Source organism: Diplotaxodon limnothrissa, linkage group LG12 (assembly GCF_057381915.1).
Source record: "Diplotaxodon limnothrissa isolate DT_005_m linkage group LG12, D_limnothrissa_male_GT1.1, whole genome shotgun sequence".
Lineage (NCBI taxonomy): Eukaryota > Metazoa > Chordata > Actinopteri > Cichliformes > Cichlidae > Diplotaxodon > Diplotaxodon limnothrissa.
The window spans coordinates 4,133,433-4,149,407 of NC_140607.1; the positions used below are offsets into that span (position 1 = coordinate 4,133,433).

General features: G+C 40.8%; 1 protein-coding gene across 1 annotated transcript in view; it reads left to right on the forward strand.

Annotated features, from left to right (window-relative positions):
* Positions 1-15,975, forward strand: part of galnt9 (polypeptide N-acetylgalactosaminyltransferase 9) — a 110,822-nt gene that overhangs the window by 46,994 nt on the left and 47,853 nt on the right. The window contains exon 5 of the mRNA XM_085367043.1: positions 10,977-11,174. Within this exon, the coding sequence (XP_085223169.1) occupies positions 10,977-11,174 (198 nt within the window). The remainder of the gene's footprint in view (positions 1-10,976; positions 11,175-15,975) is intronic.

A 15,975-nucleotide genomic window follows, 5' to 3' on the forward strand; every position in this document is an offset into this window, starting at 1 on the left:
CCGACCACAAGCTGGGGAGGTTTTGCCCCCCTCTTTGCATCAGTGTAGCGTTTACTCTTACGTTGCTGGTGAGAGACTCTGGCCCTGCATTGGTCATACTGTCCTGTGTCTTTGGGAAACGGCAGGACATTTAGCTTTGTTCTCATGGGTCTCCCTCTGAGAAGCTGGAACGGAGCTGCTCCAGTCGTTGCATGAGCTGTAGCACGGTAATTCTGTAGCATCTCTGTCACGGCGGGCTTCCACAGCTTCTGGGACACCTGTGCAGCCTGAACATAGTCCTTCAGCACTCTGTTGAATCTTTCAACACACCCGTTCGCTTGAGGGTGATACACACTTGTTCTGATGTGCTTGATGCCCCTTTCCTTCAGGAAATCAGCAAAGGCAGATGAAGTGAATTGTGGTCCATTATCTGTGGTAAGCTCACAAGGGTTTCCCTCCCGTGCAAAAACTGAAGACAAGAACCTAATCACAGTGTCTGTAGTAGCTGATGAAGTAAAGGCTACTTCTGGCCATTTGCTGAAGTAATCGACCAGTGTGATGGCAAACCTGCAGTCCTGCGACCCGCGGTCAAAAGGTCCAACAATGTCAATGGCCACATGCTGAAAGGGACCATCTGGAAACTGAACCGGCTGTAAGGGAGTAGGAGCAGTTTTGGCCGTTTTGTCACACAATTGACAGACTGAGCACGATGACAGAATCGCATGGACTTGAGTATCCATGCATGGCCACCAGTAAAGCTCTCTGAGCCGCTGCTTTGTGCGAACTATGCCCTGGTGACCTTCGTGTGCGAGACATATCACCTTTTCCCGCAGGGACCTTGGGACCACCAGACGTGTCCCCCGGAAAACCAACGGTGATTCCACAGCAAGTTCATGTCGCACCAGGAAATACGGCTGTATCTCAGGTGGGAGAGACCTTTTCACCTTAGGCCAGCCTGAGCGGATAACCTGTCGCAGCAGAGAAAGGTCAGGGCAGTCCTCACATTCAGCTTTAAAATCCGTCAACGGTGTCGCTGTCAAGAGAGGAGAAACTTCAGCTATCTCCAAGAGAAGGTCTTTTTCAGCATCAATGTCAGTGCTGGAGTACATCAGGGGAACCCGTGAGAGGCAGTCTGCGATGACATTCTGAACACCAGGACGGTACTGCACATCATACTGAAAACACATCAGCCTTGCAGACCATCGTGCGATTCTCATGCCCGCTCTGTTCATACCTTTGGTGCTGAGAAGGGTAGTAAGAGCTTGGTGGTCAGTACGAAGCGTGAATCTGCGGCCCCATACATATGTACGCCACCTTTCCACCGCCCAGACACAGGCTAACGCCTCCTTTTCTGTGGTGGAGTACTTCCTTTCAGCAGGAGACAGTGTTCGGGAGGCGAACGCCACAACCCGCTCCACTTGATCTGGATGTAACTGTGTCAACACAGCGCCTAGCCCATAGTCTGATGCGTCTGTGGTGATAAAAGCAGGTAAGTCAGGGTCATAGACGGCAAGCGCGGGACTTTCCAGAAGGAGTTTTTTCAGGTCACTGAAGCTCTCACGCGCTGCCTCGTTCCACTGGAGTTCAACTTTCATGTCTGTTTTCAGCAACTGTCGCAGTGGTTCCACCAGTGTAGCATAATCTGGAATAAATTTACTGAACCAGGATGACAAACCCAGGAACGAGCGCAATGCAGCCATATCCTTTGGAGCAGGAGCCTCGGCAATAGCAGTAAGGTGATGTTGGCTTGGACGTAGGCCTTCCTTTGAGATTACATGGCCCAGGAATGTGATGTGTGACTGGCAGAAGGAACTTTTCCCAGCATTAATCTGGAGGCCGACATGTCTGAGACGTTGGAGAACAGCTTGCAGGCGTGTATCATGCACCTCCTTTGATGTTCCGTAGACGATGATGTCATCCAAGTAGTTGCGAACACCAGGCAGATCTTTCAGGACCGTTTGCATCATTTTCTGGAACGCCGAAGGTGCTGATGCTAGGCCAAATGGGACACGTGTGAACTGGAACAGTCCCTCATGAGTGATGAAAGCAAAGGTAATTGGTGGTATGCTGAGCTGAGGTCAATCTGGCTGTAGTGAGTGGCACCTGCCAAGTCAGAAAACAGATCCTCCATATGAGGAAGAGGATGGCAGTCAGCAATAATGCTCTTATTGGGTTCACGAAGGTCAACACACAGTCTCAACTCCTTTTTTCGCTTTCTGGCCACGACCAAAGGACTCACCCACTCAGCTGCATCGATCCTTTCAATTATGCCAGCTTTGAGTAAGCGAGAGAGTTCTGCTGACACCTCTGTACGTACACTTAATGGCAGGCGTCTCATCTTTTGGCGTACAGGCCGCACATTGTTGTTTACCTGTACTTTATGGATGAACCCTTTAACACATCCAAGTTGAGCTGGTGGAATAGGATCAACATTGTACACAGCAGACTTCTGGTTAGACGAATCCGGATCATCTGCAGTTTCATCCTGAATGCGGTCCACTTTGCCTCCGACGATGCAGACGTTCAGTGCTCTAATGAGGTCGAGGCCTAATAGCGGGGAACCAGCTTTGACAATGTAGAAGGAAGCAGGAACTTTTTCATTCTGTGCATACAGTGCAACTGATGCAGGCAGACAACCCATCACAGCCAACTCATCTTTAGCATAAGTAACTAGTTTGACTTTAGGTCGCACCAGTGAACAGTCTGCAAAATACTGTCTGTAGATAGTTTCTGGCAGAATAGACACAGAAGCTCCAGTGTCTACTATCAGCTCTACTGTCTTAGAGCCACCTTGTACAGTTTCAATGTCGACAGTGCAGGTAAGCTTATCTTGAATAGCTGCCATCATTTTAGCATCTTGCACGCACAGTACTGCCAATTCTGGAACCACTACTTCTCTCACTTCACTGACTGACGACTTACATACCTTGGCAAAATGTCCCTTTTCCCGCAGTTATTGCATTTTGAAGAAGCAGCCGGGCAGTTTTTATCATTAGCTAAGTGCTTGTGAGAACCACACCTGAAGCACTTCCGCTGCTGCTGCTTTGAACCTCCCCGTTTGCGTTGGTCAATCCATGGCTGATAGTGTTGTGTGTTTTTCCAATCATACGTGCTTTTACTGCATTGGCGCTGTGTTTGGGATCATAGTCACACTGACAAATGAAGCTGTTTCCAGTCAGATCTTTTCCAGATGGTACTGCATGATGGATCAAAATCTACATTCACAATTCAGTTTGGAAAAGTAATGTGTGTTTGTGACAGGCTGCTGTAACAAAGTGCCCAAAGTTACAATTGAATTTGTTTCTTTTTGGGGTTTTTTGCTGTTGTTATGGCCCATTTGTCTCACTTGCCACAGATGCTCCAGATCATCTTTGGGTTTATCCAGTCGGCTATGCAGCACATTGTTTCTATGTCATTCTGGTTTAAACAGCATTTTAAAACTCGTCTTTCTTTATGTGATGATTTTGATGATCATTTAACAATCATTATTTATTCCTTGGGCTCATTTACTACTACACTATGTGATTCTGTGTTAAGTTTTACTTATGAATTTGCTTTTAAGGATTTTCTGAAAATGAAGCAACTACAATGATTATTTTAGAACAAATATAAACTCCAATATTAACTTTCTATCATATTACCAGTAAAGTTTCTCTGCTCACAGGTAAAACTTTTATAATAAAAGACGTGGGAACTTTGTGTGTTTATTCTGTAAACTGGCATAATGTAATCAGAATGTTCTGTTTTGCTTCATTAAGATGAAATTAAAGCACTAAAGGTCAGAGTGGGCCTGACCTATAAACATCCCACCACAACATTAGTCAGCAATCAAAGGGACCTTTACCAAGAGATGACTTGATAAGCCGCGGTTATTGAAGCTTGACGGGCCATTTATGGCCCATATGGGAACTACAGGCCCAGAAGTGGCACGACCCGGGCAGGAAACAGCACTCACAAAGGAAGTTGCATCAATGCCTAGGTGCATATCTGATGATAACTGACACCCCAGTGGTTCCCTCATCTGCTTCCCCATCTGTTCTTGCTCAGAAGTAGACTTGCCTGTCATTGATGCAACATACCCCACTCACCTCCGCGTAGGCTTCCTCCTCTCCATCCGTCCCTCTTCCACATGCCAAAGCCACCTCAGCATATTTTGTTCACCGTGCGACGCTCTCTTCTTTCTGCTCCACACACCTTCACCGATGTATCACCTTCGTCTTCCTTTGACAACCTGCAGCTGAAGATTTGTTAGTTTTGTTTTATTTTGCAGCTCCGGTTTTTGCTTTTTGCATGAAGTGTTATTTACAGAAGTCAGTGGAAAGTAGAGCAGAATGCCTGTGATATTTTTTTTTTAGTAGTAGTCGCCGGATAAAGGAATATAGCAACTGAAGAGATGACAGCCAACTTCTACAAGCTTGCTCACGCCGCTTAGATTTCTTTGTGTATGAGAGAGTGTGTGCATTTATTATCTACTGTATGCCTGCAAACAGCATGCACTCTCTTACTCAGATTCACTGGCGGTATCTACACTTTCTATTTGTTCAAATGGAAGAGAAGCCGTTTATCATAATGTGATTATTCACTATGACACATACAGTGATAAGTGAGATGGATGTTTCCTCTAGATGTTGTGGTGAATATCCCTCAATGACCTTGTACACAGTGCCTATGCATACTGAGCCAGAGACAATGCTGCCAGCTCTTAGTGGCATCGCTGTGATTCATTGGCGTGGTATTCCCCGGAGGTGCTGTACATTTGCAGCTGAAATGTATTGCTACTTCGCATAACTTATTATTGGGTTTAAGCAAACATAATTGTATCATGCTGTATCACGCACTTAGTCATTTCCCATTCCCTCACAGCATGTTGGTTTATGACTGTGGTTCTCAAACACGGGGGGCATTAAGTAACTGCAGGGGTGGGAGTGGGGGGGTGACCAGGAGAAAAATATGAGGTGAATAAGCATGATTTATGGGGATTAAAAACAAACTAGAGTTTGCTAAAATTCACATTCGAGGCTTTTTTATTACTTACTTCCACCGTGAGTGCTTGTGACTGATAGAAATTATGTGGTGTCAGGTGCTTTTTATCAGCTTTGTAAAAGGAAGATTGTAAAAAAAAAAAAAAGTTGGTGAAGCACTTGTTTTTCAGGAGTTAATAAGCAAACGTTTTGCACCACAAGAGTGATGGAGTCTGATTTCTGTGGCTTTGCGCCGCTTGAATATGAGGATATGAAATCGTCGTTGTGGTTAATGCGGTTTTGCACCGGCTTAATGCTCGCAGTCTATCTTCTCCTGTAGTTTCTAACCATCCATCCTTTGGGCAGCCGTTGTCCATTGTGTTCCAAAGACGACCAATTTCCTTCCGCGTGCTATGTAAATAAACAGGATTGATAGCAGAAAAGAGGAGCATGTTGTAATTAGAACCTACTGTATGCCATACTTCAACCAAACGGTTGCGGAGGGGAGGAAATTGATATTTATTTGGTTTTGAAGTCTCTTGCACAGTTGCAATCTCAGGTTATTAACGATTAACCATTAACAACGTAGCAGCAGCTCCCGTAAGTGTGCGCTGGAGATAAGGTTGTCGATGCAGGGAGGTTGTAATGAAATACATGCTTCAGAAAGCAACACTTTGATGAATGTTGAATGTTCTGCTGCACTGTGACCTGGTGAGTGTTTGTAAGGAAGAGACAAACTGGTGGAATTCAGAAAGCTAAGGAATGGATTAAACAGTCCTCTTGTAATTTTTAATTATTTTTGCCACATGTATATTTGATATTGGCTCCTTTGGTAATCTCACAGAACTCCTTCTGCTTATTATTATGCCATGCAGGTGCAGTGGTATTATATTAAATTCAATGGTACATAAATTCCAGAGGTCTTGAAGGCTGGGGAAATATTTTTTTAGATAAAGTAAATCATGTTTTTCCTCTCGCTCACAGCGTCTGGCAGTGGCTCAGTGTTTATATCTGTCTGGAGATGAGAAAGGAGGCTGCAGCCTTACTGAGTGCTTCACAGAGCACAGGCCAGGCAAACCTCCAAAAAGCACTGAAAAGACAGGGCTTTATGCTGCCTTTACGTTTGTATCATATCAACCACGTCTTTGGCAAATGCATTTAGAAGTGGTGAGGAATCTAACATTGCGCCTTGATCCTTTTCCAGTTCATGCCTCTGCATCCCGCTATCTACTTCAAAAAAGCCTCGACCCTGTAATGAATTTAAATTCTGCATGGCTACCTTTCCCTTCTTTGAATCCTGCATCTTTTTTATTGGAGGCAGGAGACTGGCCCAATATTAATATCTACTCTACATATGCATGTCTGAGCTGCTCTGTAAAACAGCCAGGCGAAAGGACTGTGGACGGCTGCACATTTAAAGATTAATGCACTTAAAGATGGCCAGAGGCACTGCAGGCTTAGATTCTTTATCCTAGCAAACACAAATTAGCACTGTCAGATCTAAATTGTACCATACTGCAATGTCAGTTTGACTGGTTTTAAAATGTTGTGATGAAATACAATTTTTTTTTAAAATCCCAATAATATGCAATAATTTAATTGGCAATTGCATTGGCAAGGCCCATATTGGGTTCACAACCTGCTGTTAATCATATTTTAACTATAGTGAGAAACCTGATCATAAAAGCGCAGTTATGAAAAAAAAACATTCAAAATAAAGATAAATATGTTTTAAGAACTTTGAAAGATTTCACTCAAAGCAGATTTAAAGACCTCAGTGCTAATAGATCTTTTTTTTCTGCTAGGGGTCTGTTAGGGTCTTTTTTTTTTTTTTTAAGTTACTGAATTTAAAAAAAAAGCTACTTCTATAGGGCAGCTCACACGGTCTGCAGCATTGAGTTTAATGCAGAATTAAAGAAGATCTTATTTTAGGCACTTAGGGCCCTGCTGCTCTTAGGGTGTAGTTAGATCCCATTATCTGATAACTCTCTGCCTGAGTATCGTTCTCTATTTGAGATCCATTAATCTAAAATTTTTAAATAAAAAATGCAGCCTTGAAAGGAGGACTGCAGGGCTTTTACGTCAATTCTGGGCAAAGGTAGGACAGATAATGAGACATCCTGTGATGCTGCTGTTGTTAAATCAAGTAGATATGAATAGATTGTGTTTCCTTGATTTTTTTTTAATATCTGAAATGCATGCACAGCCTGGTGTGAACCTCCACAAAAGTGCAGACTGCACTGAAAGACAAGTAGTCAAAGAGTTCATTAATCAAGAGGACTTCTGCTTTGAATATAAGAAATGGCATTGTGGAGCCAGCGGTGATGGATGTTGTCAGCATGTATTTGCTGTACTGGATGAGTCATTACTGGTAGAAGGGAAAATCTCATTGCTATTTGCAACTGAGCATGATTAGGACCGATGTGGATGAATAACGGCCTCAATGTAAGGAACACGAGATAGCAGATAAAGAAAGGAGGATCACACAGCCTCGTCTGTCAAAAGCAGATGTGTTCTCATTTCCACACTGTCTCTTATCTTATCACTCTCGTGTATTCCAGCAGTAAAGAAGGTGTAGGCTGGGTTAGGGTGTTGTGGGAGCTCAAGGACAGAAGGAGATGAATGGAAAAGGTTGGAATGACAGGGAGATCTGCCCAAGGTAAGGAAGTGCTCAGAGCAACACTTTTGCTGAGCATGTCAAGCAAACCACGTCATGCATTCTGCTACAGTAAAAATGTCTTCAAAGTAAAAGCAGAGCCTTTGTTTCACTACATAGTCAAGCACTGTATGGCACATCTGAGCCTTCAAAAAGATTGTTCTTACGCAGGTTAAGACTAAATTGTTGGATTGAACACCTAACCCTTTAAATGGCTTGGAAATATCAAATGATTTAAATGAAAAATCAATGCAAATTTCACTTAACGTGAGGGTTATTGTTGCCTGTCAGATATGTTTTATTCTTGTAATACTGTAAAGAAGAAGAGGTAGAAACATACAGTGGCTAACAAAAGTATATGGCCCCCTTGAACTTTCCCACATTTTGTCACATTACAGCCACAAACATGAATCAGTTTTGAATTGAATGCATGTAAATGAGAGCAAAATGTAGGAATGCATAAATGAAAATGCATCTATGTTAGAGTGAAAATTTGTAAATATGTACATTAAAATAAATGTATAAGAGAGGACAATATTGCAATGTGTGTGTTAAATATGTGTAAACATGAGAATAAAAATAACTAAATATAAAAATTAAAATAAAACTATGTGAGAGTGAAAGTATATGTATGTGAAAGAAGAATATATGTATGTGAGAGTGAAAGAATGAATTTTGGCTTGTACGGCGTATCTTGTGCAATATTAACAAGCTTTTATGACTGAGCCTACAAGGCAGCACACATAATTAGTGAAATTAGTGATTGCCATTTTTCATATAGATGCTTTGCCCAACTGTGCATATATATATATGTATATATATATATATATGTATATATATGTATATATATACATATATATATACACATATATATATGTATATATATATATATGTATATATATGTATATATATACATATATACATATACATATATATATATATATATATATATATATGTGTATATATATGTATCTCTCTCTCTATATATATATATATATGTACACACACACACACACATATAAGCATAACTGATATTTAGCTGAAAATGTTTTGTTTTGTTTATTTTTTGTTTTTTAAACTGTCTACTGTAGTTTAGTCTACCCTGAATTTTTTCATTTAATTAATGATTCTTTTCACTTTGAACTAGTGAGCACCTCATTTTTTGTGAGTTAATGAAAAATTACAGCGTAAATGACCTAGATCATCTCCCCTGTGCAATGTTGATGCTAGAGGACTGATCCGACATAAAATAAAACTGGAACTGGAACAAAGGCTGGGGAAGCTTAAGTTTGAAAACTATAGGGTTAATTTTGTGAAGGGACAAACATTTGACTCAAACTACCATTATTTTCCCATAACCAGGTAGCGTTGGTGCCTAAGTGAAGAAATTACATTAAATACAACTGAATTAAAAGACTGACACCACGTCTGTTAATATGAAGTTTCCTTAGGTTTATATTATCATAAAATATATTTGTATAAAATAAAATGAAGACAAAAAATAAATGAAAGAGCTTTCTTTGTTCTGTACCACCATTTCTAAAGCAAAATAATACGTTATTATTGTGTTCGACTTACCCACATCCATCAGTAAAGTCACAAATTAAATGAGGGAACTCATGTTTCTCTAACAGTTAATACAGTAAGTACAGATAAGACTGTATGTTCCAAAGCATCCATTTTCTAAGCACTTGTCCCATACAGGATCGCGGGGGTGTCTTAGATTATTCCTGCTGTCATAGGTTCAAAAGGTGGGCTAGACTTCCGACAGGTGGCCAGTCAATCACAGGGCTTTCAAGTTATTAAAGGATTATTTTGTCACCCAAAACAGTTCAGTTCGTCTCACTCCCCTCTGTAGTTTCTGTCCTTTACCTTCATGTGATAAGAAGTCATTTTGTTTTTGGAAGATGAATGAGTTCCACTTTTTGAAGAGGGCGAGAGAGGAAGTAGGACATGAGTCAGGGCCAAGAAACTGACAGTTAGAAAACTGGAGAGGGGAGTGTGTGTGTGTGTTTTTTTTTAAAGAAATGCATTTATCAAGTAATGATTGCAGCCAGTTTCTGTTTTCTTTCTTTCTCTTTTTTAATTTGGAAAAGTGTTCCCATAACCAAGTAGCATATGAACCATATGAAGTGCTCTTTTAAAAATATGGAGGACATCATCTGTTAGCATAGGAAGATTATACAAATGTAACTAGGGCCAGAAGCACATGACTGTCATTGTGTTCTGCCCATGGCCAAGCTAAGGAGAGGTTATTGCATGGTATGCAGTGCTATGTTTTATAGACCAAGTGAGTCAAATCATTCTAAATGTCTTTTAATTTCCTTTGAAGATAATACCAGAACTATTAACTATTACTACATTTGCTATTAACAGAACTGCATTTTGGTGATTCTAAACTGACTGTAGGTGTGAATGTGAGCATGAATGTTTGCGTCTCGATGTGTTAGCTCTGCAGCATGTCAAGTGTGTACCCACTCACCCTATGACAGCTTGGACAGGCTCCAGCCCCCCACAACCCTGAATCAGATATGCGGAAGAAAAATCAATGGATGGATGGATGGACATACTGGAGTCTTAGCTTCACCATGTAACTTCTCTTATATGCTGTAACTAAGATAGTTGTGAATTGGTTTTATCTCATTTATTAATATCTCGATGTTGCCTTAAGATTTTTAAAGTCTTGAAAGCGTGTAGTCCATTTAATATGTGCCAGCCAAAACTGCCTGGGAGGGAAAAAGTCATGAGACGACGATCACAGCAGGGCTGTCTCAGACTCTTCCTTGCAAGCGTCTCTCTGTAATGCGTGTCACTATTTGACATTGGATTTTCGTGAGTGAGGGATATCAAATATGATATCATTTGTCGTTACACAGAAAATTCATTTCGCAAGAACTTCATATCATCAACAGGAGAGGGAAGCAGATGCTGGAAATTGGTTTGAAAGTTGAATAAATGCTGGTTTACCAGACTGCATCTACACTGAAAAAGCATGTCAGTGTGGCAATGGTTTAAAAGTCGAGACAGTGTCTGCAGCTATCTGTAGCTGCTCCTGGCATTTTTTGTAACTATTGACTAAAGAACTTTTTGTTTAACATTTAAATGCATTGGTTTCCTGCACATACACATCCACAGCTTTCACTTTACATTCATATTCAGTTAAGTTATCCATTCAGTCAGATTTGACCAGCATTTTTGCAATATTAATGCTTCAAACCTCTGCAGATAGAATGAATATATGCACAGATCTGTTACTTGCCCTGTTGCAGACTCTACACCTCTCACTCTTTTCATTCACCTCCTGCAACTATGCAATGAATCTTCGGCATACCTAATCCAGAAAGCCAGCTTTTAACTTCTGTCTCTTTTCTTATCCATAGGTCTGAACCTATTCTGACCCGGATGAAGGAGGATCATACCCGCATTATCTTGCCCGCCATAGACAACATCAAGTACAACACGTTCGAGGTGCAGCAGTACGCTAATGCCGCCCACGGCTACAACTGGGGTCTATGGTGTATGTACATCATCCCTCCACAAGAGTGGCTGGACAGGGGCGATGAGACAGCCCCTATCAGGTGAGGGCCTCAGCCGGTGCAAAGTGTCCATTATAGATGAGGATGTCTGATGAAATATGAATAGCCTTGGGATATGACTTATTCATATGTAGAGGCATCAAACTCAGGCACACTATAGTTTACTATGCCACACGAACACATGAATAAATGCTGCCTTTAGAAAACTTTCCAATTACACTGAAAAATATCATTTTGAAAGCACAGGGCCTCAGCGGTGTGGTGTCATTAGTGTAACTTTGTGTTGGCTATTAGCAGGGTATTATAATATACCACCTTAGATTAAAGGAGAGCATATGCTTCTGTCGGGTTTTTATATAACTCTAGAAATGCTTTTGTGTATCCCTGGCAAAACTCTACTGGAATGCAATACATTAAAGAAAAAGAGTGTAGCACATCAGCATTTCTTAAACTCTTGTTGCTCTTACAGATGTTCTGGCTGTGTGGATAGGATGGGGACAGGAGCTGAACTTGTTGATGAATTTGAATTTGTCCCCTGTGACTGTAGAAAATTTGTGATTGACAATTGTTAGTAGCTGTAATGTTTAGAAGTCTGCTTAAATTTAGTTTATTAGAGGAATAAAAACAAGTGAACTTGTTAATAGTCTTGTGTTATATAGAACTCTTTAAAGATGCACTGAACTTTTCTTATGATGCTTTATAATACATATCTGTAATCACGTAGCGGTTTTGTTTTAGTGTTGTAAGGCCAAAGGCAGTGCAAGCACCAAGAACATAAGGTCAAGTCCACCTGACTCAGCTTAGCTCTTGGTTTTCCTCTTCCATAATTATGGGGCTGCTGAACTGCTTAATGTTGCTGCATCCCTGGTGCAATTTTACAACTAGTGCTACAGTAGAGCATCAAACTTGAACTGAAGATGCCGCATCCTGACACATAAACATAAATATAATCACAAGGAGGTGCGGGTCAGCGGTAGCGAGAGATCGGCAGCTTTGAGCTGCATTTTTTCTTATCTCATTCAAGGATGCTTCAGTGAAATGGATCCAGCTGAAGTGTTCTCTGAACACAGTTCATCTGGTTAAAGAAGAAGTATTTCCTCTTTTCTCAGACTGCACAGACTCAGTAATACATCTGTTGACAAAGACAAGCATTTACAGGAGGAAAAGGGTGTTGTTTTTAAAGATCTGAGATGTGCAATGCACTAACAGGCCTTCATCTCTGTATGAACATGAACTTGGAGTGACCCATTTAATCAGACATTTAAACTGATTTAGATTCGTAAATGAAAATCCACCACGTTTTTGAGATTCCTATACTGACAAGCACAAAACAAATACTAAAAGATCAGTGACAGGAGTAGAGGGCAAAAACATTCAGAAAAATCAAAAGTCGAACTGATCACATACTGTAAGTAAAGTAGCTAAATTTGGCTACCCCAAAGGCCTGATCAATGAGGATCTGTGGCTGCATGTTCACCCTGTTGCCATCTGGCAAGCGATACAGGATCTGCTGCCGTAGCACCAGACTTTGGAGCCATTTCTTTCTTCAGGCTGTGAGACTACTGAGCTCTTCCCCTTCACTTCACCACAAATATTAGCTTAATTTACTTATTTATTTTAGCAGCATAACAGGAAAAACATCTGAAACGTCAATGTACAACCCTGTGCTCCACAATGATGAATAAATGCCTGCAGAATGTCAGTGCTGATTTTGTAAAGCGCTAAAAGGAATCAATAATTCTTGTCTGCTGGTGTAAACCTATGTTCAAACAGCATTGCTGCTATAAACAGAACAGGTAAATGTGTTCATTTGTATCACTTAATGTCCTGGACACTGCATTTTAACCAAGCCATAAGCATGAAACCTACTGATGTGTACTGCCACGATGTCTTCCATTATCCCAGACACCAAGACATTCACACACACTGTTCAGTTCTGACCACAGGCAACAGAAACATGAATTGGAAGCCAGAGTTTCATTACCTACCACAGACCAGTGCTGGAAAAGCAATAACAATTTCATTTGGTACAGGGTGTTCTCATACAAACAACTAGTGTGGACCTAAATATTGGATGTCTTATCAAAACTCCACGAGAATCATGTATTACCAAATATCAATTGCTAGAGTTGAGATAAAAAGAAATGATAAGAGTAGACATTCACGCTGGTTCGTCTTCCCTATTGAAAGTTTGCTGAAAATGAACAGATCGCCTCAAGGGCCAGCTGGAGTGTGTCAGCTGGGTGGATTCCTATTGGAAATCATTTTCCTGCTTGCTTCCTCAAGGTTTCTACTCATCAAAAACAGAAGCTCACTCACAACATCTCTGGTTGTTTGGTAAATGGTAAATGGCCTGTATTTATATAGCGCTTTACTAGTCCCTAAGGACCCCATTACCTCCATTTTATCATCTGGAAGAGACGGAGTCTTTATCTTGCCATATATTGCATACATCTATCAGACATTTACACTGCAAGCAGGAGACAAGGACAAGAGTTGCAAGGGGCGGATGAGTCCTGCAGGCTGACCATCTGCACACTAAAAATAACTAAACCTCGTGACGTTAAATGAGAAATCCACTGGATGATTACACCATCAATCTGTGATGTCTGATGGACTCCAGAAGTTGTTTTGTGACTTATGATTTCCTGTTTTTTGAAGGCCACGCAACGATATCTCTGTTGTGCGTGCCTTCAGGTACAAAATACAGACACAACAACAGCGTTGGCTGAAAGGAAGCAATAGAAGTGTGCGTCATTCGCCCATGCAAAATATTAGCAAAAATCAATGCCAGACCCTTTGTGTTTTATATTCACCCACTTGCATAAGAGTTTATTGAATGTTCTTGTAATGGAGAAAACTAGCATGTTTTTTTTTCTTGTCTATAACTTTTTCACTGCATAAAGACCTTGCAATACTATGTAGAGTAACTCGTGAACCAGGCTATCTGCCTTAACTAGTTGGATGAAGTGAAGAGAGAAAAGAAGAGCATAGGGAGACCACAACTAAAAAAAAGTTCCCAAATAGCTCCAGAAAGTAACAAACAGACAGAGGACAAAGTACAAACTGCAGGAGAAACAAGGCACAAGGTTAATAGCATGCAATAGTGGCATATAAATGCCTGCAGAGTAAAAGAGAGTAGAGGAGAGGTGCTCAGTGTATTATGGGAGTTCCTCCAGCAACGTGTGCTTGTACCCATATAATTATGAAACCTTGCAGGGTCACCTAATCCGGCCCGAAAGATAAGCGTTATCAAAAAGGGAAGTTTTAAGCCTCACCCGAAAAGCACCCAAACAAGGTGCTCCTTTCAAAGAAAACGGACCTAATAGCTAAAGGCTGTCCTTTATGTTCTGCTTTTTAAAACTTGGGGAACCACAAGAAAGCACTGTGAAAGCAAAGTGCTCTGTTGAGATGATATAGCGAGGTCTTTGCGATATAGTGTAGCATCATTAAGGGTTTGTATGTGAGAAGGGTTTTAAATGCAGTGAGGAGAAGCTAACAGGGTAGAAAAATGATCTGTCCTGCTAGTCATTGTTAGTTCTCTCACTTTTGCATCTGGTAGAGGCTTTTAAGAGAACTATTAGTGCATCCCTCTGATAAGTAATTACAATAGCTCAACCTGGAATTCACAGGTGGGTGGTCTATTTTCTCAGCATCACTCTGAGACAGGATGTTCCTAATTTTCACCATAGTCTATTATACAGATGAAAGGAGTCCTTGAGATAAGTTTATTGTATGACTTACAAAAAATCCTGAATGCAAGGTTTCCAACAGGGGTACTGGAATATTTGGTATGAGTCAGATTTACTAAAGAGGAGCAAATTAGCATGATGATGCAACTGCAAACATTTCCCAAGGGGAGGTTAAAGTTCTGGGGGGATCATCTACTCACTTCATTGTAATTTATAAATACAGCAAAGCCAGTTCCCATTAATGATTACCAGTATTTTATGAAGAGTGCAATAAAGCTACATCCACACGTACCCGGGTATTTTTGAAAACGTAGATTTTTCTATGCGTTTGCACCTTTCATCCACACATAAACGGTGTTTTTGGTCACTGAAAACGGAGATTTTTAAAAACTCCAGCCAGGGTGGATATTTTTGAAAACTCTGTTTTTGCATTTACGTGTGGACGAGAAAAACTGAGAAAACGCAGAAAACGCAACGTCAAAGTTGTGCACCTTTTTTGACGTCACACTGTGCGCCACGTTATTGTTTCAGTGAAATGAATTTCTACAATACTGTTACTGTTAATTGTTCTCTCTGCAGTGTTTAAATGCTTACATATACACACACAGTTACTGTCCCTCCACACATACAACTCGGTTCTGCTTCTATGCCCCATCTTTGTTTACTTTTTCCCACCGAGGCTTCTAGACTTCTGATTGGCCAACATTTCTGCACGGTTATGAATATATCGCCACCTGTTGCTTTGGCATGCTCCTAGCAGCGTTTTCCTTCATTTCTGCGTTTACGTGTGGACGGGATTATTTTTTAAAACGAAAACGGAAAATCTCTGTTTTCAAAAATACCCGTGTACGTGTGGACGTAGCCTAAATTGGTTGGTTGAAAACAACCAGGCCTGGTGTGGAAGTAAATACTGTACTAACCAAAATAATGCAGTGTAAGTCCAGGTCTCCCAGCATTACAATTCAAACACACTTCAGATCTGTTTAAATCCCATTGACAGGCATTCCAGTATGGAATTTAATACATTCAGTACTATTGGAATTCAGTTCAGTTCAATTATTTTCTATGTTATCAAAATAACAGTATTAATAAGGACCGGATACGTGTTGAGCTTAGTTCTAAAGATTCGGGTTGAGGAGTCACAGCTTTCA